The 13523-nt window shown below is 39.4% G+C and overlaps 1 protein-coding gene across 1 annotated transcript in view; it reads left to right on the top strand.

The window, feature by feature from the left end:
• The window catches only part of LOC149263979 (cyclin-C1-1-like), a 241976-nt gene that overhangs the window by 191820 nt on the left and 36633 nt on the right, over positions 1-13523 (top strand). Inside the window, exons 5-6 of the mRNA XM_089427184.1 lie at positions 4063-4181; positions 4410-4515. Coding sequence (XP_089283310.1) covers positions 4063-4181; positions 4410-4515 — 225 coding nt within the window. The remainder of the gene's footprint in view (positions 1-4062; positions 4182-4409; positions 4516-13523) is intronic.

Here is a 13523-nt window from a genome sequence, read left to right as displayed (position 1 = left end):
TAATGAAGCATGATGAGATGCAACATAATGATGATGGGTGCAGCGTGGTGAGGTGCAACATGATGACGAAATGCAGCACAACGATCGGTGAAGGAGTCACCTCGGAGAATCAGTTGAAGCATCATGTCTTCAATTGATCTCATGTATCATCTTCGTAGAGATGATCTATGCTCTTATCTAGATAAGTCAAAGCGTTGACTTCTGTTGTAAACATACTACCTCTCTCTCTCTCCATTGAACTATTGAAGAACATATTAGAAGAATTGATGAAGGGTTTCCCCACATTGGGGTTTGTCCCTTGCTAGCGCCACATCTTGTGTCCTCTTGTTTTGGCTTGTCTTCTGCGATTTATGTTTATGTTCTATCTGCAGTTTACTTTAATGTTGTTGTGATTGCTAATCTGGAAAAGATATTGAGCTAACTGTGAAAATTGAAATAAATTGCTCTCAGCATAGGACATACCTAAAATTAACAAATTACCATGCACATGTTAAAGGAAGGTCAAATAAGAAGAACTTCTTATCTACATCCGAATCACAGAATAGACACCTCAATCAATCTACAAATCTATATCACTCAGAACATAAACAACAAACTTATGTTCCAAAGGATATTGAAGTGTGCACAACTCAATTTAGTGATAACAATTCATCACAAGTCTCCAATAATCGAAAGATTACGAAGAAGATTAACTTAGGATGGTTAGATCATTTCTCAATTCGGCAATTTTACTTATCGCTCAAAGGATCTTATCATCTTGTATCAACAAAGATGACAAACTCAAAGAAATTCGAAAGATGCAAGACAAAGAAACAGATGACATGCCTTGTGATAAGCTTTGAGGACAAAGCTTTTTGAAGAGGAAGGCAATGTTATGAATAAAATATATAATAATAATAAATAGTAATAATGATTAATTAACCAATAATTAATAGTTATGAGGCATGTTTTTATGGACATGTCCATTCATGAAAGGGTACCTGCCTTGCTATATATACGGGACCCTTAGTTGTAATCAAATCATTCTCATTCATACATTTTAATATATATTCGTGTAGCTTCAATGGAGATCTTCATATTCCAAGTTTTCTGGAGTATTTAACTCTGAGTATACGAACTTTGTTCGTTATAGAGGTGACACCATCTAGGATGGGCAGAAGTAGAGGACAAAGGCCACCTCTTTTTCTTTACTTCTAGAGGACGACAGAGTCCATTTGTAGCCCTAGGGAAGGGTCTTCTTCCTCTAGAGGAAAAGGCAAAGCCATTCCCTATTCCTGTAAAAGGGGCAAAGGATCTCAGTGACTGATCAGTGATTACTTTATGACATGTAGATGATTCATGATATACATTTATTATGCTTTTTTATTGATAGTTTGACACTTGAGAGTTGAGATTGAGTCAGGACTCAAGATACACGACTTGATTCACTATTTTGATATGTGATGTAGCACTAGACTTGATATACCTATTATATATTAGCTTTCTTTTCATATTTATGTGGAAATGCATTTTTTTGATGTTGTTGATACTTTAGAATCTTAGATGATAAAAAAAAATTGAATATTTTGTATTTTTTTAATTTTGTTGACTTTTTGCCGATTTTTTCAAAAACTTCCCGACTTCAAGGACTTTTTCAATTTTTGGACCCTTGCCGATTTAATCCCGAGGTCAACTTTTTCCACATTGCTTTTTGAGAGTCTTCTTACAATAAAATGTATATAATTTTCCTAATTGTATGACTTTAAGATGATGTTTCATGACTAAGATAACTGTAGTAAAGAGAAGACAAGATATTGCATTGTAGCTGTTGAGATAATGCTTTTCAAAAAAATTCTACATTATTTTGGAAAATGTATCTTACATATATGTTGACACGTATGTTTTAACAAATCATTAGATACCGACTTTGACTTATTAAGTTATTTACTACTGATATGGTTGTTTAGTCATTCACAGTTATTTTAAGAGCTGTAATTCACAATCACATTAAATTAAACACATTGTTTAATTATTGAAGGGATTACAAACCTATGTTGCACGAAACGGGGAAACGAGTACGAGTTTCCAAAACGGGAAGCGATACGAAACGCGACCTCCCCAAATTTTGGAAACGGGGAAATGCGAATATATACATATATTTAAATATTTTCAATATATATATATATATATATATATATTGAAAATATATATATATATATATATATCTGCAATCATAAAGCATAAATAATACATTATAATTTATTACACTTAAACATTAAGATTTAATTTCCATCACATTTACTCATGAATGATCACATAATGAAAATAAAAATATCGGAATATCCAAAAGCAACCTTTATTATATATCCAAATCTCAAAATCAACCTTTATTTATATTAATATATGAGGCTGCAAGTACAATAAAGACTATAAGGCTGCAAGAGAGAGATCCAAATCAGGATTTTCTGCATCCACATCCCATTCTTTAGAAGGACCACTGTTGTATTGGGAGTCTCCTCCTACATAGTCGAACGACCATAGTGCTTTTGATTAAATACAAGTTTCATACCCTAGTACCCTACATGATCTTGATTATTGGGAGTTTCCCCTACATAGAGGGCTTGGTTCTCTTGATTAAATACAAGTTCCATACCCTAGTGCATGATAAAATCCAATGGAAACATTGCAATCCCCCCAATCTTGAAATCCTAAAAAACAAATAAGTCTGTTGGATTTTGAGTGAGATCTAAAATTCTACTCTCTCCATATGAAATCCAATGAGGGCGAAACCACTCTCAAACATCCTGAGTCATTTCATGGTAATGTTAAAAATTTAAGTAAAATGATGAAAATGAAAAATAAAGGAGAATATCACTTTTACTTCTTAAACATTACCATGAATTGCATATGCCTCAAACTTCCTGATGAATTGCATATCAACACTAGGGCAAAAATTCACTTTTATAACTTTAAACACGCATCTAGAAGCAAGTAGAAGTCACTAACATACCCTAAAAATAAATTAAAAAACAAATTAAAAAAAACACAAGTTAATGAGGAAACGTGGGTTGTACGGCTGTGAAACGCGTTTCCGGCCGTACGGGCCACGTTTCCGTTTCGGGAAACGTGGCAGTAAGGCCGGAAATGCGTTTCATGGCCGTACGAAATTTCCGCATTTCGTACCAGTTTCCATACGGAAATGGACCTCTGTACCACGTTTCCTGCAACATAGTTACAAACCAATTACAGTAAAAATATTTCATTATTGTAATGATGGTAATTATGCACCAGTCTCATCATCCCCAAAAGAAGTGATGTCGATGCTTTTTTCAGAGTTCACAATATGGTTCTATTATTAGCTCTGGGTTAATACGAAAGACCAACATGTAATGACAGGTCTCATACTAGAGCTTAGTCCTTTCTCTTTTTCCACAAAAATGCTGCTCATATTAAATTTTAATACATGGAAAAACATAAAACTACATACAGAAGGCACTCAAAGTGACCTGAAGGACAGTAAGAAGGCTCTCTCATTTGGAGAGCATAATCCTTTATTGCAACGACAAAATAGTCTTTGGGATTAAAGAATAATTGATTGAATCCGCCTATCATGCTGTGACACATTTTCTACTAAGAGCTTTTCAAGGTCAAAACTTTTGTGTTTCGTTAATAATGAATGTGCTACCAAGAGCTTATATTCCCCGTGGATGTAACAACTCTATCTGAAAAGTATATCTTGATGACTATTTTTGTTTATATTATAAGTTAGTAACTATTATATCATATGTATACAAAGCTTGTTTCATTGTCAGTCTGATAATGTATGCTATGAGATTTTAAAGCATGGCGTGCTTTTAGGGAAAGCAAATGCCAATTTGTGAGATTCACCACACGGGAACTAGTTAAATTCAATGCTTTGTTGATAACTATGTAATAATTTAATGTATAGTCAAGGTTGTAACTGCTTTAGCTGGTATATTCCTCTCCTTTATGCAGTGCAGTAGTTGTTTGAGGTTTTTCATTTTATATAACTTTTCAGATTGAATGGAAGAATGACATGCTATTGTGTGTATTTTCTCTCAGAAAGAGCTTCACAGAATACGATCCGCAGTTGGTAGCTCCTACTTGCCTGTACCTAGCATCCAAAGCAGAAGAAAGCACTGTTCAAGCTAAACTAGTAATCTTCTATATGAAAAAATACAGTATGATCCTTGACTGGGGCCCAACTTTTTTAATTTGACCTCTTGTTTGTTCAATATATGCATTACATGCACTGTTAAAATCTTGCTTCTTCAGTCATACAAGATCATTTGCATTCTAGATGTATGTTTACTTCTATCTTTGCCATTTTACTATCCATTGTAGTGTGTAGATTTTGATATATTGCGCAGAACTAAATTATAATTTTGTATTCATTGTTCTCTTTCAAGGTAAGCATCGTTATGAAATCAAGGATATGCTCGAGATGGAAATGAAGCTTCTCGAAGCTCTTGATTACTATTTAGTCATCTACCATCCATACCGTCCTCTAATTCAGTAAGATTTCCGTCTGATGCAATACATTTGGTTTTCTTGTTTTCATTATTGATTATATTCATTTTTTATATTGCATTGAACCTGTGATCTCTGCCGATGTTGATGAACTGGAGAGCCTACTGGCATCCATTAGAAACTGGTTTCTTGTCAAAATTGTCTATGGTTTGATATTTGTAGAAAGTTCTTCTAATCTTGGAATGATTTATATTAATCCTTATTTTGAAATGCTGCATATATTGCTTCATAGGACAAATACTTACATACTGGAATAGAGAGAAAGCACATCATGGAATAGCAAGAATTACAACACATGACCAAAAGGGGGCACTGGTAAAAATCCTGTCCAAGAAAGGGCAAAAGGAACTGAACATCTTGATGTAAAACACTGGGTTGACTCTCACAAGCAAGCCCTTGCTTGGAGCTCCTGAGTTCTCCCAGGCTAAAATGGTAGGGGTCCCATTGAAAATCGATGTTTCCACAGAAAGGTTTTATGGTTGTCCCTAGTTATCCAAATGTCTCCCAGGAGAGGACCTTTCAGTATGAAATCATGCCCAAGACATTCAGGCAAACTAACATATACATAAATGCAAGCAGGCTCTGCATTGACAGCCAATCCTTGATGAAGCAGAAACTACCACCATGCTTTGTGACACCGATTCCCAGATAGACTGGCATCTTCTCAACCAGTGTACCAGACAATTCCTCAACCCCACCTTTTGTTCAAGTGGGGCACAATGTCAGATAGGTGCTATACCAAATCATAGAGGTCTTTGGTCATGCAGATTTGTCCAGGAAAATCTCTTCTTTTGGAAGGACTCAGGGAATTGTGATCACCAATAATGGCACACCTGGCCCAAGAGCTCAATTGTTTGGATGAAATTGTTCTTGTTTCCCACCAAAAGTGGGTAACCCCATAGGAGAAAACTTTTCTCTTATCTTGGACAGCCAGCCAGCCAGCAGTGCTACACATTTCTGTTAATTTTAGGTATGTTCTATGCTTAGAGCAATTTATTTCAATTTTCACAGTTAGCTTAATATCATTTTCAGAGTAGCAATCACATCAGCATAATAGTAAATTGCAGATAGAACATAAACATAAATCGCAGAAGACAAGCCAAGACAAGAGGACACAAGATGTGGTGCTAGCTAGGGACAAACCCCAATGTGGGGAAACCCTTGATCAATTCTTCTTATATGTTCTTCAATAGTTCAGCAGAGAGAGAGAGAGAGAGAGAGAGAGAGTACATTTACAACAAAAGTCAACACTTTGACTTATCTAGATAAGAGCATAGATCATCTCTAAGAAGATGATATATGAGATCAGTTGAAGACATGCTGCTTCAATTGATTCTCCAAGGTGACTCCTCCACCTATCATTGTGTTGCACCTTGTCACCATGCTGCACCTCTCCGTGTTGCACCATGCTGCACCCATCATCACTATGTTGCGTCTCATCATGCTTCAACAATCATGACTGTACCCATCACTATACTGCATCTCCTCTTGCTGCACTATGCTGTACCCAAATGCATGTTGCAATACCTCATCATCCTGTTGCTGCAATAGCTTCTTGCTACTGCCATATGTTCATCATTACCATGGTGTAATATTGCTGCTCCATACTACACCATGTTGCCTTCATCATGCTGCCACTCCTTTTATCACAGTGCTGCACTTTGTTACCCAACACACAACATGTAGCACTACACTTCTTTATGATGTCTGTCATGCTGTAGTAGTGTTCCACACCATACTGCTCCAACACTGTCATATCTTATTGTTCGCTGCATAGTTCACTGTTAAGAGGATTCTCTATATGCTGCACTGGAAGTCATTCTAATACTAGGTGGACATCCATCATGTTAAGACAGTCCTACCTATCCTCACATAGCAACATCAAACTTGCTGCTCAAACTTTAATATCGCTGTAGCCTTCGATTCTCCAACAGACTTCTAAACAACCTTTGAAGGACTGTGACATACCTTAATAGAACCCTTCCCTAGCTGCGTTGCTGCCTTAGGGCATATAACAGCCCTTTGCTACCCTACACAAGCCCAGTTGTGGTGCTATGGCCTGCAGCCTAGCACAACAATATTCAGTCCTCAAAACATGTCACAATCATCATGTGTTTAGCCCTCAAACTCGGCCTAACAACTAGCTAAGATGACTGCATTTTAGGTCTGTGTTAGAAGTCTCTTTTGCTGTGATGATACCTGGGGCTAGGGCACATTTTGCATCAACTGTAACCCTTTCTTAGATCTGCGGCTAGGGCACATTTAAGGCCTCATGACAGCGGATTAGGGCATCCTTTAGGCGGCTTATTAGGGTAGATTAGGGCAGCATATAGGAGCAGGTTTGGGCTGTGAAGGAGCCTCTTTACTGCAGTCAGATCTCCTCTCTCGGACTGCGGTTAGACCACTCTCTGCGGCTAGAGCATCATCCTCTAGGACTGCGTTTAGGGCATCATCCTCTAGGACTTCGTTTTTCCCTTGGAGATTCTTCTTTCCACTAAAACCCAAACAAGTGGAGAAGAAGAAATCTTAGGAGAGTTGTGTGTCCAAATGACTTGCAAGGCACTAGTATTTATACCAAAACGTGGAGCACAAGTGGGGGCAGTTTAGTTGCTGGCCGACCTTGACGAATTGTCCCATAACACAAATAAATTCATATCTCCATGAATACTTATCGGAATCGGATGATCTTTAGATCAATCCTACACCTCTCGATGAGAGGAGTCCAAGAAAAATATTAGCTGCCATAAATAAGATGACCCACATGGAGTTTGGCCCTAGTTGCCAATTTCTCTCCCTCTCAACTGGGGAGAACTCCATCCGCTGATTCATCTGTCCGATTGTACTATCTCTGCCATCAGTGCCCTGCATTGCTTTGCTGAGCTCTGGTCTGCTCCTCTGAACTCTGGTCTGCTCTGCTGAACCATGAAGAAGAAGAATTGATCGAGAATGTCTCAGACCATTCTCTACTGACCCGAAGTTAGTGTTATTGGTCCCAGATCAATATCACAAGTGAGTGTCTCAAACCACTCATACTGATCCCATATACATTGATCCTAGATCAATGGAGGTCATCCTAGCATAGGGAGTATGGTAGATACAACGATGCGTCCATCGATAGTACTACTATGGTCCCTAACCCCATTTCCCTGCTCATTGATCAGATGAGAGGTACTTCCCATGAGTCCCAGACTGCATGGGTAGGATGCCTCGATAGGAGAACCATTCATCCTGTCCCTAAGTTGCCTGGGGGTATCATAGGGGAAGGCTGAGCCATTCACCTTGTACGCAGCGCACCATTAGGGGAGGGTGAGTCGCCCTATGGTCGCGTGTTGTTCCAGTAGTACCCCAAGCCCCTCTAAGCTCCTAGAGCTCAATGCATGCAACATGCAGGACCTCATAAGAAGGTCTCTCAACGATTTCAAGTCGTTCGGGAAAGTCACAAATTTGACTTTTTGCTGGGGCTTTGACAGAATGTCTGCGACTTGTACATCGGTCTCAATGCGATAGAGCCTCCTTGCTCATCAACGTACCATATCCCAGATAAGGTAGTGTCTGATGTCTATATACTGGAGCAATCATAGAATACGAGATTCCTCAACAATCAAATCCCCCTTGGTTGACACAGAAGATCACGGTGGTATCCATCATGTGTACAAACAACTCACTGAGGAGCTTCCACAACCAGGCAGCTTCACACGAGATCAAACTCGTAGCTATCTATTCTGTGTCAGCGGTGCTCAAAGCAACCGTCTTCTGCTTTCTGCTCATCCAGGATATCGAACAGAACCCAAAGAGAATCAACACTCAAAAGTGCTCTTGAGATCCTCCATACTGCCTGCCTTGTCAGCATTTGAACAGTCATGCAGCTTCATATTTCCGGCATTGTATCTCAATCCATGAGAGATTGTGCCTCGAAGATATCTCAAAAGATTCTTGGCACGAATCCAGTGAGGTTCAACCATATATGGGCTCATCATACTAACTGCAAATCATATGTCCGGACGGAAGTTTACCAAGAACATCAACGCGAATGAGTTTATGAAACTCAGAGGCATTTCCCAAATCTGGTACGACATCACTACCATTTAACTTTTGAAAGTTAAGATCCTCAAGGTAGTCACGGGCTTGCAGTTTATCATTCCACATTCGGAATCCAACTCCCTCTTACTTCTGCAAATGAGAGGGTCTGCACCTGTCAGAAATAGGTCGTCCTCAGAAGGTGCCAGTATGAGAGGTCTATCATCCACAACCTTCAACCAATGATTTGGATCGGCTTCACTCCTAGTGAATCTCAGCGTCATTAGACAGCTATCAATCCTCTCATACTATGCTTGGGGTGTTTTGCTTCAAGCCATAGAGGGCTTTCTTCCACCTGCATTCATGAGATTCCCATTCATGAATCTAAAACCCCTCGGGTTGTTCCAAACCTGTGGACCTGCTACATGAGGGGAATGGTCCCCTTGTAAGATTTTCCTTCGGCACATCTCAGACATGTACCTTCATGCTCTTTTTGAATTCAGCCATCCTTGTCACCATCTGACTCACATAGGGTAGGGCCCCATAATAAGTAGACCTTCGGTGCTATAGATGAGATGTGTCCACTGACATGGTCCCCAATGGACCATCCTGCAACTTGATACAGATTGCCAACCCTGAACCTGTGAGTAAAAGCATCTACGAAAATTCCATTTTCAAATACGTACCTTTCCATCGATGAATGCCACCCTGAAACCTTTGACTTCCATTGCCGAAATGGACACCAGGTTCTTTTAGCGATCAGGTACACAAAAGAGATTCTTGTAAATGAATCGAGTTACTCTCATTCAATTGAGGGGTAACATTCCCTACACCCTTTCCGGGATAAGTTGCATTTGCTTCAAGCATAATCCCACGATTGTTTCCATCTCTACTAAATTAGAGAGAGCACCCTTCTATCCGATGAAGTGCCTTGAAACACTACAATCAATAAGCTAGATTCCCAAAGAATCTGAAGGAGAGGGCCAATACAAGATAACACTTCTTTATCTTATCAGAAACAACATTTGATTCTTCATACCTGGGGTTCCTTGCTTTCTCTGAAGAGTTGACCATTTCCTTGATGACCTGCATTACCTGTCATTCCTCTGATCATTGAAGATGTCCCTGGAATGATTGTTATCATCATCAAGTGATGTGTCCCTACTATTCAGACACTTCTTCGCATAATGGTCGAACTTATTGCAACCAAGGCATCTGCCTTTCCTTCCACCCTTAGATCCGGTCTTCCCATTGAAGTGATCTTTAGGTAGGCCATCAGAAACTTCCGCTGCGCCATTCTGATAATATTCTCCGCTTCGACTTCACCCTTGGTGAATTTGAAGAGGAATGAGGAATCCACTGATCCTTTTGTCATATCCCAACTGTCTTCGATGGTTGCTCTTTCACTCTTGCTTGGGCTTTGTCTTCACCTCAACTTCGATACTTGATTGAGCAATTTATTTCAATTTTCACAGTTAGCTCAATATCTTTTCCACATTAGCAATCACATCAGCATAATAGTAAATTGCAGATAGAACATAAACATAAATTGCAAAAGACAAGCCAAGACAAGAGGACACAAGATGTGGTGCTAGCAAGGGACAAACCCCAATGTGGGGAAACCCTTGATCAATTCTTCTTATATGTTCTTCAATAGTTTAGCACAGAGAGAGAGAGATAGTACATTTACAACAGAAGTCAACACTTTGACTTATCTAGATATGGGTATAGATCATCTCTAAGAAGATGATACATGAGATCAATTGAAGACATGCTGCTTCAACTGATTCTCCAAGGTGACTCCTTCACCTATCATTGTGCTTGATCTAGGAGGGTTCCGTTGATTCAATTGTATAGGTGTTCAAGTGTTGTCATCAGTGTTCAGTGTAGTCATCGCTTTAGTTCAACTTCGACAGTTCGACAGTGTTGGTTATGGATCAGGTTGTTCAGGTAATAGGTTTTCATGGCGTTAGTTGACATGGTTTTGTACCTGGCTGTCGACTTATGTTCATCGACAGTTCCGCCAGGATTGGTTGATGACATGTGTCTTGTTGTTCGACTCGCAAGATTTGGTGTCAACATGGTTGTGTCGTCTTTTGCAGAGGTTCAATGTGTCGACATGGGTGTCGTCCGATGCAAAGGTTCGATATGGTTTGCCTTTTCAGGATTTAGGGTGTCATCGTAAAATGCTCTTGTGTCGACAATATGCTTTTGGGTTTTGTCTCATTGTGACAAATGTATTACAAAAACCCTAATCTAAATCCTAAATCTAAGCTCTAAACCTAAACCCTAATCTACACCTAAGCTCTAAACCATGTATCAAAACCTTAATCCTAACCTACCAAATGCTACATCAAACCCTAATCTAAGTTGAAAACCAAAATACAATGCAATGTATTAAAACCTACATTTCAAGGCCTAACCCTATGTTCCTAACCCTAGCTCCAATAACTCTTGGCCTATTCACATATCAAAACAAAACATTACAAAACTTAACACAGTCCCCTAACCGCTATCGGAAACCGCGTCGGGGTAGCTGCCATGTGAGCAGCAAGGAACTAATGACCAGTGGGAAACCATAGCGGGAGAAGACCGCGCTCTTGGATCGTCAGCAAACCGTGTCGGAGGACATGTGACCAGTGTTGCGATGACAATTTGAGAGTTCACCGCGCAGGGTTTCAAACCACAACAGGGAAACATGTGAACGAGGTCAGGGTTCATCGTAACCTCAAATCGGAACTGCGCAGTCAGCGGGTAGTTGCCGGAACCGCTGGAGGCCTAACCATGTTTGTAACGACAGTCACATGTGTTGTCTCCCGTTCACCCGGTCAGCCAAATTGCTTGCGGTTTCGGGGTTATGATAAAGTTATTTTTGGGTTTTTTAAAAACAGTTTGTCAACAAACTTATTCAATGACCATGCCAACCTAGCAAGGTGTCTAATACCAACAGGACCGAAGCTAAAACCCTACCCAAAAGCAACCAATTCATCCTGTAATCAACCCATGGAAGTTTTGATGAATCTGGAGGCCTTTAAAAGGTGGATTTGCTTCTTTGAAGACATTAGAGTGGTTTTTCACTTTTGTATGTAGATTCTGGAGGACATAGGCGGTTTTTGTTTTCAGTGTTACGGGAGTAGCCGAGGTCGGTTTTGGAAACCGTAAGAAGTCTTACTATCTGATGATAGTGATCAGAAGTGCCTGCGTGCACATTCAGTCTGGTATTTTCTCTGTGTAATCAACTTCTTGTCATTCCTAATAAAAACGGTCACCCATCTTGAAAGTGGACCCGGAGATGTAGTCCATCGGGGACGAACTCCGTCATCAACTTTGTTGTCTGGTATCTCTGTGTTTTCACTATTTGCACTTCTGTTATGCATCGATTTTATGTTTAATTAGCTGTTGTCTAGATAACCGGATTCGTCCTAGAGGCCCCTCGAATCCCGAATCCAGCGTGTCCGACGCGATTCTGCCCTGATTCGTGTCCAAATCCAATGACACGTCGAATCCGACTGCGTGTCACGATTTTGGCAGCGTGTCTTGTTTTCCAGGACTCGTTAGGCGGCAAAAGTGACCTGCGCGGGTATGAAAAGGCCGCATTTGGTCATTACAGCCACACATATTTTCATTTGACAATCGTTTTGGCAGCTTAATGATCAAGTCTAGGCCCTAGTATTGATATGCTATTCATGGTAATGTTAAATTCTTAAAGTAAAAGTGACATTCTCCTTAATCTTCATTTTCATCCTTTTACTTAAATTTTTAACATTACCATGAAATGACTCAGGATGTTTGAGAGTGGTTCCAGCCTCATTGGATTTCATATGGAGAAAGTAGAATTTTAGATTTCATTCAAAATCCAGCAGACTTATCAGTTTTTCAGGATTTTAGGATTGGGGGATTGCAATGTTTCCATTGATTTTTGTCATGTATTAGGGTATGGAACTCGTATTTAATCAAGAGCACCAATCCCTCTATGTACCTTGATGTTAGTGACATTGGTTGTCGAACTCTTGTATCATGACCCTCCTAAAAATGTACGCATCACTCAAACAAAATCTTGACTTGACATGTTATGCTTGTTCTATCTTATGTTAATGCTTAAAGGGTGACATTAATGACAAAGATCCCTATACAGATACAGAGGTAATGACAAAGATGCCTCTGGATATTAATGCTTAGAGGGTGATATTAATGACAAAGATCCTGATTTTCCAACAAGACTAAAAAATTAGACATTTCTCGTGGTGGCAAGAGGGCCAAGCATAAGAAATAGATAATAGATTGACATGTATTTGAATTTTGTATGTACTATGCATGCTAATAGCTATAGATGAAGATCTATATTTGAAATCAATAAATTTGTATCATTAATTAAAATTTGTGTAAGAAATATCTAATTTTTAATATATATATATATTTTTTTAATAAAATAATATATAACGAATCCTACGTGTCCTGTTCCAGGGGGTCAACGTGTCCGAATCTGACACCACGAATCTCGAATCCCCGTGTCAGGTGACTTAGGCTGTCGTAAAGTGTTCTTATCAAGCAATTTTCCTCGATTTGCGTTCTTTCAATTAACATTCAAATCATTAATGGTTAATCAATTCTACATCAGTTTTTTAGTTTATGGTCATTTCAGATTAGCGCTGCACCTCATCATCATGCTGCACCTCTCCGTGCTGCACCATGTTGCACCCATCATCACTATGTTGCATCTCATCATGCTTCACCAATCATGACTATACCCATCACTATACTGCATCTCCTCTTGCTGCATTAGGCTGTGCTGTTCATTGCACTATGTTGTACCTAAATGCATTCTGCAATACCGCATCATCCTGTTGCTGCAATACCTTCTTGCTGCTGCCATATGTTCATCATTACCATGCTGTAATATTGTTACTCCATACTGCACCATGTTGCCTTCATCATGCTGCCACTCCTTTTATCACAGTGCTGCACTTTGTTACCCA

The sequence above is a fragment of the Pinus tabuliformis genome, chromosome 6 (assembly GCF_031772625.1).
Source record: "Pinus tabuliformis cultivar Carrire ecotype Pingquan chromosome 6, CPIR1, whole genome shotgun sequence".
NCBI lineage: Eukaryota > Viridiplantae > Streptophyta > Pinopsida > Pinales > Pinaceae > Pinus > Pinus tabuliformis.
This window is presented reverse-complemented; position numbering and strand designations above follow the sequence as displayed.